This window comes from Caretta caretta, chromosome 20 (genome assembly GCF_965140235.1).
Source record: "Caretta caretta isolate rCarCar2 chromosome 20, rCarCar1.hap1, whole genome shotgun sequence".
In the NCBI taxonomy this organism is placed as follows: Eukaryota; Metazoa; Chordata; order Testudines; family Cheloniidae; genus Caretta; species Caretta caretta.
Genome location: NC_134225.1, coordinates 9,392,051 through 9,406,555, shown reverse-complemented (window position 1 = coordinate 9,406,555; position 14,505 = coordinate 9,392,051). Strand labels below are relative to the sequence as shown.

General features: G+C 59.1%; 1 protein-coding gene across 10 annotated transcripts; it reads right to left on the bottom strand.

The window, feature by feature from the left end:
• Nucleotides 1-6,775: 6,775 nt before the first annotated feature.
• LOC125628975 (uncharacterized) lies at nucleotides 6,776-12,407 on the bottom strand. 10 transcript variants are annotated; one of them, XM_075121554.1, is made up of 3 exons: nucleotides 12,299-12,407; nucleotides 9,182-9,283; nucleotides 6,776-8,752 (listed from the first exon to the last, which is right to left on the bottom strand). In XM_075121554.1, the coding sequence occupies exons 2-3, from the start codon at nucleotides 9,258-9,260 to the stop codon at nucleotides 7,371-7,373; spliced, it is 1,461 nt and encodes a 486-aa protein (XP_074977655.1). In that variant the 5' UTR covers nucleotides 9,261-9,283; nucleotides 12,299-12,407; the 3' UTR covers nucleotides 6,776-7,370. The 10 variants fall into 10 exon arrangements, with proteins under 10 accessions (XP_074977655.1, XP_074977658.1, XP_074977652.1 ...); XM_075121557.1 differs by having other exon boundaries at nucleotides 9,182-9,280; XM_075121551.1 differs by having other exon boundaries at nucleotides 9,182-9,383; nucleotides 12,299-12,406.
• Between the last annotated feature and the right edge of the window lie 2,098 nt (nucleotides 12,408-14,505).

The following is a 14,505-nucleotide window of genomic DNA, read 5'->3' as shown; positions in this document are numbered from 1 at the left end:
GTCATGGCCGCCCCCACCATTACTACTGCCGCCGGCTGCTCGGTTCAGGTCCTCACAGCTTCAACCAGTCCCCCCTCTGTCCTGGTGTCCCAGGGTGCCCATCATGCTCAGGATGCCCCTATGGTTGTGCTAGGCCTCAGGCCTCCTCTTTGCAAGGGCGAGCCCCACGACTCTGAGACTTCAGGCTCCAGCCCCCCCGCTTCTCGCCGGGGCTCCCCAGTGAGTCCAGCTGAGTGTAGACCCCGTGAGAGACTCGACCCTTTTGGCAACAATGCAGCCAGCAGGGAGTGGCAGTGACGCTGCACAGCCTGTTCAGACCACGCCCCCGTCATTAGTCACCTGGACTCCAGGACCGAGGGGCTCAAGTCTGTCTGAACTCAGAGCCTTTGTTAGCAGTAGCCTCTGCTCCAATCCGCCTGCATTCTCAATCTTCCGGCTGGGCAGCAGCCATCTTAACCCCCTCCACACACATACACCTGCTCTCTTTGTCTCCGCGGCTGTCCTGCCGGGCTCCCCTCAGCTCCCAGTCTGTGACAGTCACTGTCGGCTCAGGGTGTCTCCGAGGCAACTTTGTCCATGTGGGGACAGTTCTTGATAGTTCATTCAAACCACCGCAGACCTGCCTCTGTAACACCCACAGCTCATCTCCCTGTCCCTGAGGAGTGATTAGCCCCTTCATACCCAGGAGGTAGCATTACACAATAGGGAAACTGAGTCACACACTTTCAAAAAAATGTTACAAAAACTTACAGGGAAGCCTTCAGCTCACGCAGTTCAGCTGATGGTTGGCCTTGCCATGTGACTCACCCAGGGCCTTGGGCAATGGCTTCTGTTTAGTTACCTCACTCCATAAAGGGGCTTAATTGCTCCTTCCATGGAGCCTAACAGGAGAGACTGCACCCATTGGCAGTCACGGGCTTGGGTGAAGCCTTCAGCAGGTCTTTGGCAGACAGCCATTTACACACTGCCCCTGGAGCTGCACTGGGCCCTCCCCAGCACTGCAATGGGCTGTTCCTGTCGCAGCTTGGAGTCCAGAGTTCAGCGTGGGACAGTCCTGCTGCAGCTTGTCTGGCCAGGGGTCCTTGCCTGGGACGAGTTGCGGGTTCCTACTGCCCTCTGAATGTGCCATGGAGGGGGAGCTCCCAGGCAGAACAGAGCCAGCCGGGGGAGGCTGGGTGAGCTGGACCTGCACTTCACACAGAGAAAGTCAGAGTGGGGATGGGGAAGATCTGGCCATGCTGGACCCTGCACTGGGAAGCTCCACGCCTGGCCAGTTGGGCAGTGCTAGTGGGAAGGGGTCCCTGGACTCCCTGGTGCTGCGGAGCCACCCCCACCTACCCCGCCCGCTCTCATGCTGGTCATGCCTCCCACGCAAATGGGGGTGAGGGGAGAAAAGTGGTTGCTGCAAACCTGGCTTTGCTCCCCACCTCCTGCTTGTGGCTGGGGTTCCGCCCTGCTCCCCAGCTGTGGTTGGGGGTTGGGGCATGGGGCGGGGAGCTGCCCTAATGGCAACAGGCAGGAGCATGGGGAGCCGGCAGTGCCACTCCCTGCCGGGCCGCCGCCCCTGACACGCTCTCTCTGACGCCAGCGGACATTGCCCGGACCATGGGCGCCAAAACAGTGGTCGCCATCGACGTGGGCAGCCAGGACGAGACTGACCTCTGCAACTACGGCGACAGCCTCTCAGGACCCAGAAGGTCAAGGTGAGCCCTGCCCTGCCCTGCCCTGCCCTGGGGGCTTCCGTGCCCGAGAACCCCCTCCAAGGGGAACCTGCCCCATCTCTCCTGCTGCCTCCAGGCACGTCCCCCCAGCCACCTGGGCCGCACCCATCCCATGCTGCAGGCCGGGGGGGGCATGTGAGGGGAGGCAGGCGGGCCCCACCCACCCAGGGCTGGGGCTTTTCACCATCCCTCTCCCCTTCTGTGACTCTGCCCTCTACCCCAAGGGCAGCGACAGCCCTTGGTGCTGGCAGGGTCCCTTCCACCACAGCCCCTGCCTCCCAGGGCTGCTCCTGCCTGAGCATGCGGGCCTGCCTTGGCAGCCAGGTGGCTTCCCTCAGGCTGGCTGGGCACAGTCACTCCTGATGCCCCAGGAGCAGTTGCTGGGATCCGGCTCCAGCCACTCAGCTGGACTGAGCCAGCTGGAGGGGAGTCAGACCTGCAGAAAGTAGGAGAGACTGTCCCTTGCAGCCTCCTGCCCCAGGATGCTGTCCCAGGTGGGGCTGATCCAGCCCCTTGCAGGACACTCCTGTTTTTCCCCACACACATACAGGTGCCCGACATGGCGGAGATCCAGTCACGCCTGGCCTATGTGTTGTGTGTGCGCCAGCTGGAGGTAGTAAAGTCGAGCTCCTACTGCGAATACATTCGCCCGCCCATCGACCACTTCAAAACCATGGACTTTGGCAAGTTCAACGAGATCTATGTGAGTCCAGATGGCCTGGGCCGTGAGGGTGGGGAGTGTGGGAGGCCCTGATTGGGGGGGTGTCTGTGCTCAGCTGGGGGCGGGGAGGTGGGAGGCCCTGATTTGGGCCCTGGGCTGCACTGGCCTGGGGGTGAGAGGCCCTGATCTGGTGGGGGGGGGTGTCTGTGCTCGGGCAGGGGTGGAGAGGGTGGGAGGCCCCAATCTGGGGTGCCAGGGGAGGGTCTGTGCTCGGCTGGGAGTGGGGCAGGTGGGAGGTCCTGATCTGGGGGGAGGGTGGGGTCTGTGCTCAGCAGGGTGTGGGAGGCTGGGGGCTGCGCTTGGCTGGGGAGGGTGGGAGGCCCCAATCTGGGCCATGGGCTGTGCCCAGGTAGGGAGAGGCCCTGTGTGTGTTCTCCGCTCAGCCACTGACTGGGCTCTAGTCTGAGTTCACACTTGTCCTGCTGGTCCTTCTTGGCCCTGAGCTCTCTGGCCTGGGGGCAAGGGCCCATCATGACAGCAGCACTGCTGCCCCCTCTGCCCCTTGGTGGCTGGCTGGGCCCCATTCTCCCCGGGGGCTGGGTCTGTGCCGTCACACGGTGTCTTCTCCTTCCAGGATGAGGAGAAGAATCTGCGGCACCGCAACTCCCCGCCCCAGGAGTGAGCCCAGCCGCCTGCTCCCGCACTGGGACAGATGGAGCCTGCAGGCCCAGGGCTGGCACTTGGAGACTGCGGCCTGCATGTAGCTGGGGCACTGGAGCCTATCCTGCGCTAGATCCCCCCGGCCTGCATCTGCTGCTGGAGTCCTGAGGCCAGCCTGGTTCCACTCCGTTAATGGCCAGGGTTCTGCTGGGGTCAGCAGCCCTTCTGCATCTTCCAGTATGCAGTGGGACCTGGCCTGGACGCACCGCAGGGTGGAGGGGCGGCCACTAGGCCCAGCACTCTCCATCAGCCAGTACTTGACCCAGGCCAGCGCTGCTGCAGTTCCAGGGGGGCCCTCAGCTAACCGCTGTATCAGTTGCAGGCCTATTGTTGGATCATATTGAAGTTCTGTATTAAAATCACAAATGAGTTTGATTCCCCATAGTTTAAATTCCAGGGTATTACTAATTAAGAGGTCTCTTGGTTTTTGTTTCTCTCCCTCTCTGGGTAAAATCTGCAAGCTGCTAATTGTGTTAGTACATTCTAAGACAGAGTCTGTTCTCAAAGCAATTCTTTGTAACAACAACTACTCACACGGAGGGAGACTCAAAGCAATACTCTGTAACAACAGAAACAGCACCCAGAGACTCCCCGCCCTTTGTTGTATTCATCTCGCTTTGTTAACAATTGTGATTAAAATAGAGATAGCGGATGTATGTGAATGGATGCTTGGTGTGGATAATAACTGAATGATCAGGGAGGTGCCAGCCTAAGAATCCAGTGTCCATCGGCTGAAGAAGGCGTCAAGTGGAAATAACCAGAGGACCCCCCCCGGAGGGCAGACTGGAATCCACCCAACAGCCTCAATAATGGGAGAACCAAAGAACAAGATAACATCTGGCAGCACGGAGCCGTCAGGAATGTGCCATCTGCTGATTGATTCAGCAACAGCATGATGAAGCAATTCCCACAGACTGGCCTAAGAAGAAATTCCTATAAAAATGGACTCTAGAAAGTGAGAACTTTGGGGTCTGCTTCTGCAAACCACCTTCCAGGAGCGTCAGATGTGCATCTGACAAGGCCCTGCTCCCTCCTCATATCCAGGCCACCTGGCCAGTGGCTTGGCATGAGCAACTCTAAGGCTGGTAACTATGATAACAACCTTGCAGAACCTCTGTGTGTGTGTGTGTATGAATGAATGTGTGAATAAATATGAAATTGAATGGAATGTTATAGCTATAACTAACTGCTTACTGTGATTCTTTCTGTATTCACAATAAATGTGGCATTTTGCCTTTTCCCCTTTAATAAGATCCTGCTGGTTTTTATTATATTGGTATAACACTATGCTGCTCGGTCCAAGGCCCTGCATCGCTCCAGGGACAGCAGGGCCCAGTCCAGCAGCCTCTGCTGGTAGGGGGTGGGGATGAGGGAAGGATGCTGGGGCAGGCCTACCCCAGCCCCCTCCCTGCCACACACATGAGGGCCCATAGCCCTTCCTTGCTGCTCCCTTCACCTGCCCTCTGCCTGCCTCATGGAGGGCCATGGGGTGCAGCTGGCAGCCAGGGCCATGCACACTTCCCCCATGGCCCTATGCCTGCACACTCCTTGCTGGGTGCCAGGGCTCAGCTCCTGGCCTCGTGCTGCTGCATGACCTACTCAGGTGAGGGGGGGTTTGCAAGATGGGGTGAGGCAGATGCCCCCAGCTTCTGCCGGCTTCTCTTCCCCTGGATTGCCACATGGGGTCCTGAACACCACACTGAGTCCAGAACCTGGGAGTCCTATGTCTCCCTACCCAGGCTGAGTGCTTTGGTGAAAACACTGCCTCTCCCTCCTCCCCTACATGCACTGGGTATAGGGGCAGTGTCATTTCCCTCTTGCCCTCCTCCGCATTGCTGCTGTGGGACATGCCCCTCAGCATCTCTCCTGCAGCTGCTTCTCCTTCCCAGCCCCACCTGCCACCCCTAGAGGGGGCCTGGGCTTCCTGGGGGGCAGAGCTGGGCCCTGCACTCAGTATCAGGGATCAGCAGGGCCTGCTATAGCCCCAGCTTGCCTGGCTTGTAGGGGAAGCCAGGGGACCCATGGCCAGGGGGTGGTGGGTGATTTAGGCCAGAGCCTTGCTCCCTGGCTGTGTGTAACTCTGCCAGGTCAGGCTGCTATTCCTGGGCTCAGCAGACATGCCCCCCCCTCCCCCCGGCTCCTGGGCACCCCCACATTCCTGGCTGAGCTGCTGGGATGCTGTTTGCACCTCCCTCCAGGCACCCCATCACTGTCATGGAGCCCCCAACCCAAGGACCAGGACCCATGTAGCCCCAGCTTCTGCAATTAACCTTGGTCTAGTAGCAGCAAGGAGAAATTGCAGCCACCTGGTGGGCAGTTGGCCATGGCTGAGCAGGCCCCACACCCCTGTCGGCTGCTTGGCCCGGCTCTCCTGTCAGCTACTCCCCGGTTACTGCCCTTGGATCACTGCACAGGTGGCCTCCCACCTGCCCTAAGGGCCTCCCTCTGGCCCAGGAGATGCGGCCCAGTCTGGCTCCCAGCAGGGCCCAGTGGGAGTCCAGGAGCTGTCCCCCGACTTTGCTCTAGGAAGCCTCCACTATATGGAAAAGCTTAGGCCTGCCCAGAGACCCAAACTGCAGGGTCCCCCCCTTACTGCAACCCCCAAGAGCCCCCTCCCCCAGGTACTAGGCCCCTAGCACAGAGACACCCCTCAGCTGGGCACCCGTGATGCTCACAGTAAATCCAGGGCCAAGGCACCCATGCAGCATGCGGGCCCCATCACCGGGAATCGATGCTCCAGGGGTTAACAGCCAGGGTGCCTGCTGCCAGTGACCAGGCCCACAGTAGCATGCAGCAGAGCTGGTGACCCTCAGCCTGCTGCCTAGCAGGGAGTGTTCAGGTCTAGGGAGCTGGAACTATGAGGAGCTGCGGCTCCTAGGAAAGCCAAGACCCAATCGCTGCCCCTCTCCACCAGACCTGGGCACAGACCCCCGGGCCTGAAGCCATCTCCCCTCTGCTCATTGTCAGCTCGCCTTGCTGACACCAGGAAGTGGCTGCCTGGCCGTGCTGCTGCAGCCATGTCCCACCCCACAGGTGGCAGATGAGGCGTAAAGCTGATCTGGGGCTCTGGGCCCATAAGCAAGGCCCCGAGTACCCAGGCCTGCTGCAGGCCGTTCTGCAGCAGCTTTAGACACTTCCAGGCAGAGGAAATGCAGAGCCTGCGCAGGGCCACAGCGGGCTGGTGATTTCCACAGGCAGCTGACGGCGGTGTCCTCATACAGGCTGGTCTCGCAGCGCAGCAGGATTGTGGCCAGAGCCAACCGAGCCCCGTCCCACCTGGCGGCCGGAGAAACTGGGATGGAAGAGAGGGCACGCCTCGGGGCTGCAAGCTGAACAGAACCCTCCCGCTGCGGTGCTAAGAGCTGGGAAGCAAAACAGTCACTGACAGTGCAAAGGATCATGCCCTGCTGAGACGAGGGAGACAGCTAGCTCCTCTCAGAGTGACTGGCGCGGAGCAGGGAGGTGGCACTGCCCATGTTCACACACAATGTGGTGGCAACAAAAGCCCCCAGAGAGACATTTCTCCAAAACGGAGCCAGGATGTGGCAGCACCAATGAAGCCATAGCAACACCGGGTGCCTGTGCCCAGCTGGCATTCCCCTCGGGAGCGCTTGGTGCAGTCAGGCCATGGGGCCCAGTGCCTGCCCGCTGCAGACATGACACAGGGCCCCTGGGAATTTCACAGGTTTATTTTCACTTTGTAACAAAACATTTTAGAAAATTCCTTAGAAGCTGCTCCCGCAGCCAGCCAGCCCCCCATCCCTGCACCCAGCCCCTCCCGTTTCCCACAAGCCTGCATTGAGTGCTGGCGTCCCCCTGCTTCTGTTCCCCAGCCCCGCACACGTCTGGGCAGCTGCAGGGCGGGCTTTGGCTTGGCTGGGCCACACGGCAGGGCCCAGGGTGCTGGAGCAGCAGCCCGGGCAGCACCAGCCAGCAAGAGGGGAGAAAAATGGGGTCAGGCACTGCCTGGGCACAGCCCCCATTCCCTGAGCCCCACCCCTGAGCAGGGCCCCACCTGCAGGAAGCTCTGCCCCCATGTTTGCTACCTGGGGCTGGAGAAACCATGACTGGTGGCAGCAGCTTCACTCGCTCTCAGTACCTGGGCAGGCAACGCAGGCCTGGCCCAGCCAGCCCCATTCCTGGCAGTGGGCGGGGGAGTGGCCATGCACAAGTATGGACTCTGGTCAGGGCCAGACCAGGCCAGGACCATCCCAGCATGAGGGGGGTGGGAGTCACCGGCTGCCAGTGATGTGCCGGGGGCTGGGATGTCACTCAGCAGCGTGCACCCGCTGGTGCAGCAGGAGGTTGGAGCTGCGGGTGTAGCCGCGCCCGCACTGCCCGCAGCGGAAGGGGCAGGCTCCGGCATGGGAGCGCTGGTGGCGAAGCAGGGCCGAGCGGTGGCGGAAGCGGCGCCCGCAGCGGGGGCAGGCGTGAGGTTTCTCGCCCGTGTGCCGCCGGCGGTGCTCCACCAGGCTGGCCAGCTGGGCAAAGTGGCACCCGCACTGGGCACAGGGGTAGGGGCGCTCCCCGCTGTGTGCCCGCTGGTGCGCAGCCAGGGCTGAACGGTGCCCAAAGGCTCGGCCGCACTGGCTGCAGCGGAACGGCTGCTCCCCGCTGTGTGTGCGCCCGTGCTCCCGGAGGTGTGCCAGCTGGGCAAAGCACCGCCCGCACTCGGCACAGGCGTGGGGTCGGGCGCCTGCGTGGCCCCGCTGGTGCCGCAGGAGGTTGGCACGGTCGGCAAAGGCACGGCCGCAGTCCGGGCAGGCGTGGGGGCGCTGGCCAGCGTGGGCACTGCGCTGGTGCTGGCGCAGGTAGGAGCTCTGGGTGTAGCCGCGCCCGCACTCCCCGCAGCGGTAGGGGCGCTCGCCCGTGTGCACCAGCTGGTGCCGCAGCAACGTGGCGCTCAGGGCAAAGGCCTTGCCGCAGACCGGGCAGGGGAAGGGGCGCTCGCCCGTGTGCGCTAGCCGGTGCCGGAGCAGATGGGCTCGCTGGCGGAAGCGGCGAGGGCAGTCAGGGCAGGCGTGGGGGCGTTCGACGCTGTGTGTCTGCAGGTGCCGTGCCAGCGTGGAGCGCAGCCCGAAGCTCTTGCCGCAGCGACCGCAGGTGTGAGGGCGCTGGCTGGTGTGGGCGCCCTGCTGGTGCTGCGTCAGGTGGGCACTCTGCCGGAAGCTCTGCCCGCACTCCCCGCAGCGGTAGGGGCGCTCGCCGGTGTGCACGCGCTGATGCACCAGCAGCGCCGAGCTGCCCGCGAAGGCCTTGCCGCACACCGGGCAGGGGAAGGGGCGCTCGCCCGTGTGCGCCCGTTGGTGCGTGGCCAGCGCCGCGCGGTCGCAAAAGCCTTTGCTGCAGGTGGTGCAGACGTAGGGCCTCTCGCTCGCATGGAGGAGCTGGTGCCTTGTCAGCGTGGCGCTCTGCCGGAAGCTCTTCCCACACTCGCTGCATTTAAAGGGCCACCTGGCTGCGGGGTCTCTGTGCCGCGCCGGCTCTGCAGCAGCGCTACCTCCCGGCACAACCTCCTCCGCCCTGGCACTGCCTCCTCGCACAGCCGGGTCTTCGTGCCACGCTCCCCCCACCAGCTCCACACCAGTGCTGCTGCCGCCCCTTCCCGGAGCAGCATCCTCTGCCCCAGCCACGCTCGCCAGCCTCTCACCTGCAGGAACAAATGGGCAATCGGGCATGAGCCGTCCCCACAGGAGGCCAGCTAGGACAGGGCCCCTGAGGCACCACCCACGTGGCCCCGCCCCCCTGGAGCCGGTTTCCACACACCTCTTGCAGCTTTTTCAGGCGGCTGCAGACTCAGGCAGGCGTCAGCACCACCCAGCTCAGGTTCACAAGCCTTTCTTTGCCTCTGTGTAGGCTGGAAATATTATTTGCATTTTCAGTGAGAGCCAAGACACGGCTCTCATCTGGTTCTGGGGGCCCTGGCGCAGGTGGTGGGATGGGTGCAGTGGTGCACACAGATCAGGGAGAGGGTGGTGACAACCTCTGAGAGGAGCTGGGCCAGGAGGGCTTGCAGGGGTGGCTTTGGGGGGGTCCCATCTGCCCCCATCCCTCTCAGCTGGGCTTATTTATCCCCCACCTGTTTGGGAGCCGGGCCAGCTCTCATCATCCTCGCCTTTGCTGAGATCTGGGACTTGCAGCTCTTCCCCTAGCTCCATTCAGTATTGGGATTGGGGCCCTGCTGGGAGAGAACAGAGCAGGTGGAATCCAGCTAAATACCCACCCAGCTCAGCGTTCATCTGCCACTCTGGGCTGGCATGGACAGAACAGCCAGGAAACACCTGTGGAAACACAGGAGGGTCAATTCAGACACAAACAATCAGAGTGGAGGGGAGACGACCCCACGGACTCCCCGAGCCATGGTGCCAGCGAGGCCCTACAGCCGTTCACTAACACAGGGGTATAAAAGCCCCCTGCTAGCTTCAGACTTGAACCAAACTGGCTCCGTGCAGCGCCAGGACTGAGCCTCTGAACGGAACTGGTAGGAAACAGTTGGCCTGGCTAATGCCACCCTGTGTGGTGAACACCAACTCCGTGCAAAGGAGCAAGCCAGGGAAGCGCCCATGTCCCATAAGCCAACAGCCCCACCGGGGACCCCACTGCATGGAGCAGAGAGCCAGCAATCCCCTCGGTCACAAGAGGGTGGCAGAGACTCCTGCACTTTCCAGAGCAGACAGGGTACTCAGGCCCTACAGGGGAAACAGACCACGGCCCTCCCGAAAGAGCCCCAAACCAGCCTCAGAGTGCACAGCCTGGCCATCAGAGCTCTACAGGGAACAGCTCTGTGGTCTTCTGAGCCACAGAGCCCTGAGCGCGCTCGTGCTGGAGACATCTGACAGCATCACACCACTGGATTCGACCTAGGGAGGAAGTGCCTCACACTAATGAGGAAACCCCCCTCGCTCCACAGCACACCCAGGGACCCCTGCCGCTAGGACAGCACCCCAGCTCCTTGGCACAAGGAGCGTCTTCGTTCTGGGCTTGTGCAGGGCCCGGCGCCATAAGGCCTGATCTCCAAATGGCTCCGAGTACTACCATGGGCCAAAGAGCAATCACCAGCTGGTGCTGCCATTGCAAAGCAGCACCTCTCCCGATTCCCCCAATCATAGAACTGGAAGGGACCTCGGGAGGTCATCTAGTCCAGTCCCCTGCACTCATAGCAGGAGTGAGCATTATCCCTGACAGGGGTTTGTCTAACCTGCTCCTAAAAATCTCCAGTGATGGAGATTCCACAGCCTCCCTAGGCAATTGATTCCAGTGCTTAACTACTCTGACAGGTAGGAAGTTTTTCCTAATGTCCAACCTAAACTGCCCTTGCTGCAATTTAAGCCCATTGCTGCTTTATCCTCAGGGTTAAGGAGAACAATTTACCTCCCTCCTCCTGGTAACAGCCTTTTATGTACTCGAAAATGGGGAGCATGTCCCCCCTCAGTCTTTTCTTCTCCAGACTAAACAAACCCAGTTTTTTCAATCTTCCCTCATAAATCATGTTTTTTAGACCTTTAATCATTTTTGTTACTTTTCTCCAATTTGTCTACATCTTTCCTGAAAGGTGGTGCTCAGAACTGGACACAATACTCAGCTGAGGGCATATCAATGTGGAGTAGAGTGTAAGAACTACTTCTTGAGTCTTGCTTACAACACTCCTGCGAATACATCCCGGAACGACGTTTGCTTTTTTTGCAACAGTATTACATTGTTGATTCATATTTAGCTTGTGATCCACTCTGACCCCCAAATCCCTTTCCACAGTACTCCTTCCTAGGCAGTCATTTCCCAGTTTGTATGCGCGCAACTGATTGTTCCTTCCTAAGGGGAGTACTTTGCATTTGTTCGTATTGAATTTCATCGTATTTACTTTAGACCATTTTTCCAGATCATTTTCAATTTTAATCCTATCTTCCAAAGCACTTGCAACCCCTCTCTGCTTGGTATCGTCCACAAACATTATTAGTGCACTCTCTGCGCCATCATCTAAGTCACTGAAGATATTGAACAGAACCAGACAGAACTGTAACCCTAACCCAGAACTGATCCTCCTCACCCCCCAAACACACACACAGGTCACACCGCCTCCCCCCATACCCCTGCCCAGACACCAGTCACACGCACCCCTCACACGTACACACAGAGCTCTGCACAGAGAGCAGCCAACCCCCGCTCCCTGCACAGACAGGGGTCACCCCCCCACACACACAGACATCAATCACACACACTACACACCCTACACACACAGAGCCCTGCACAGAGAGCAGCCAACCCCCCCATACACACTCCTGCACAGACACAGATCACCCCCCCCACACACACACACACAGAGTCCTGCACAAAGAGCAGCCAACCCCCACCCCCCACACACACCCCTGCACAGACACCGATCACACACACACACACCCCCGAGCCCTGCACAGACAGGGGTCACCCCCCCCCACACACACACCCTACACACACAGAGTCCTGCACAAAGAGCAGCCAACCCCCCATACACACTCCTGCACAGACACAGATCACCCCCCCCACACACACACACCCCCTACACACACAGAGCCCTGCACAAAGAGCAGCCAACCCCCACCCCCCCCACACACCCCTGCACAGACACCGATCACACACACACACCCCGAGCCCTGCACAGACAGGGGTCACCCCCTCCCCCACCAGCGCACCGTACCAGCTGTCCCGGAGCCGGCTGGGCGGCGGGGCAGATCCGCGGGCTGCAGCCGTGCACCCCACCGTGGAGTGGCCTGGCTGCTGGAGGGCGCCTGCCCGCCCCACACGCTGAGCCAGCTGCGGGCGGGGGAGCGGACCGGGCTGCCCGCGGCGTGCCCAGAGCTGCCCGGGAGCAGCCCCGCCCCGCTTCCGCCCCCTCCGCGCCGCGGGGGCTCAGCCGCCCGGCCCCTCCCGCGCCCTTCCCGCCCCAGCGCGAGCACTTCCAATGCCCGCCCCGCCGCCGAAGGACCCGGCTTTACCGAGCTCCGGCCGCAGCCCGCGCCCTCCACCCCGCTCGGCTCCAGCCTGGCCTCGGCTGTTTACCAGGGGCCTCGCCCGCCGGGGCTCCGTGCAGCGCGGGGACGCCGAGCGGCCGCACGAAGCAATGCCGGGGAAGGGCTCCCTGCCTGTCCCCGCGGGGCTGCCCCGCTCCTGACACCCCCTTCCCCCTCCAGGCCCAGCTCCCATGGAAATCACCGCTCCTTACTACTAGCTCAGGACAAGAGCCCACGCGTGTCCCGCAAGGCCACCAGCGTCCCGGGCCGGCCTGGGACTCATCAACTGCCCGTGAATGCCACACTGACACACGGAGCAGCCCGCCGGGATGTGACACGCTGGCCCCCCCACCTGACCCTTCTTGTGCTATGGAGAGAGGCGGCTACGCCCCTCCCAGAGCCCACAGAGGGGTTTCTGGCCTGACAGATGCCTTACCCCGTTTTTATTTTGGGTTTACTTTGTCCCTTCACACCCAATACCTACATACAAATCAACAACAAGCAATAGTCCGTGGGTTTCAAATCCAGCAATATTTTTTTTACTCGCTGTAGAGGCGTGCGCTCATGTCTCACCAGTCCCCCAGGGTTGAGTGCCTGCAGTGCCTCCCCCTAAAGCCCTTCTTGGGCTTAGGTCCTTAGCGGTAATCAGTCCCATAGTCTAGTAGTGGTTTCAGCTCTGACAGCAGGCCTTACTCCAGGGCTTCCCCCTGAGGCCATGTCCTCAGAGGGCATCTCAGGCCCCAGCTCTCCTACTGGGCCACTAAAGAATTCAAGTTCCCCTTCTGGGGCATCTCAAAATCCAGGCCACTTCCCACAGTGGCTAATGGCAGGTGAGGAAGACCCTGGTCCACTCGCTACCCCTGCGGATAGCAGTTGTCCATCATGCCCCTTTCTCTACACCACCGCTCTAATTCCCAGGGCTGCTTCCCAGTAGCCCTACACCTTCCTCAGCAGCCCAGAGCTCCTTCTTTCCACCAGCATTGCTCTGTCTGAGGTCCAATCACTCCCTCACCCCACCACATTCCTCAAACTCTAGCAAGGACCTGATTTCATAATGGCCCTGCATTTCTTCTTATACTAAGCTGCTGGGGCCTGATTGGCTGCTCCCTTCAGCCCCTTTCTGATTGGCTGTGTCCCAAGCACCCACTCTAGGCAATTTGGAGGACCCTCTCCACTGCCCTTTTCTGGGGCAGGGAGTGGCAAGGCACAAGACCTCCAGCAGAGGGTCTGGTACACCCCTTCTGGGGACATTATACACTAGTTACAAAGGAAGGAGTTTGTTGTTTGGTGAATTAAGAACAGGAAAATGGCAACATTTATCTAAATTTGTTTCATTGTGTTAATAAAAATAATAAAACACATTATTAAAGTTGTGTGTTTTGCATGTTACACAGCAAAATTCATATGAAGACACTGCTCGGGCATAGCTGGCTCTCAAATAACCATGTTTATTAACTATGTGCAAACATCCAAGGTCTAGCTTAACCTATCCTGAAGTTGTGAGTGATTTCTGATGGCTTCTAAAATATAGACAACAGTGAATAGCACTACAGTTCTCACAAACTCTTTGTCTTCTAGCCCTAATCCCATCACTATGGGGTCCGATCTCTGAGTCCTTCTTCAACTTCGAATCTGTCTCAAAGCAGTAGAGTGTGCGCAAACTACTTAAAGAAGTACTCTCCTAGTCCTAGATACTACACTAAGTTAAACCCGCTAGCATCCTTAGTGTTTTCGGGAGACTCGTACAGCAGCAATGTGGTTTGGTATGCGTTAATAGAGTTTGGAAACTCTATCATATTGCTAGAATACCTATACCTCCTTTCCTCTTACATTCCCCAAACTCCATCATAGAGATGCCAGCTCTCAGTTTTCAGAGTAGCAGCCGTGTTAGTCTGTATTCGCAAAAAGAAAAGGAGTACTTGTGGCACCTTAGAGTCTAACAAACATGAACATAAGCTTTCGTGAGCTACAGCTTCATCCGATGAAGTGAGCTCACGAAAGCTTATGCTCAAATAAATTTGTTAGTCTCTAAGGTGCCACAAGTACTCCAGTTCTCCGTTTGACCATGTTTGTGGAAATATATAAATATATGTACAAAGTGGTTCTCACTGTCGTATGTTATCCCGACAGCTTTGAAGCTATCATGACACCTTTGCTTTAATACATGCTACTGTTTATGCAAATAATTTTGATGATTTCTATTGAACTGATCAATAGTTGAAACATTATTTTAAATATTAATGCTACATTCAAGTTACATGGAAAAGTGCTACAGAGAGGGCAGACGAAGAATTTTGTGGGACAGTGGTGTAGTCATGCAGGATTTACATACTGCTTGCTATTTTAACAGATTTACAGCTCAAGCACTGGGGTAACAGTTTAAGTCAGTGGCTCTCAACCTTTCCAGACTAATGGACCA

Excerpts from the sequence above, each read along its gene's own strand:
- LOC125628975 (XM_075121554.1), bottom strand. The coding sequence starts at position 9,260 with ATGGAGCTAGGGGAAGAGCTGCAAGTCCCAGATCTCAGCAAAGGCGAG. Across the intron at positions 8,753-9,181 it reads CTGGCCCGGCTCCCAAACAG|GTGAGAGGCTGGCGAGCGTG; the intron begins GTGGGGGATAAA and ends TTGTTCCTGCAG.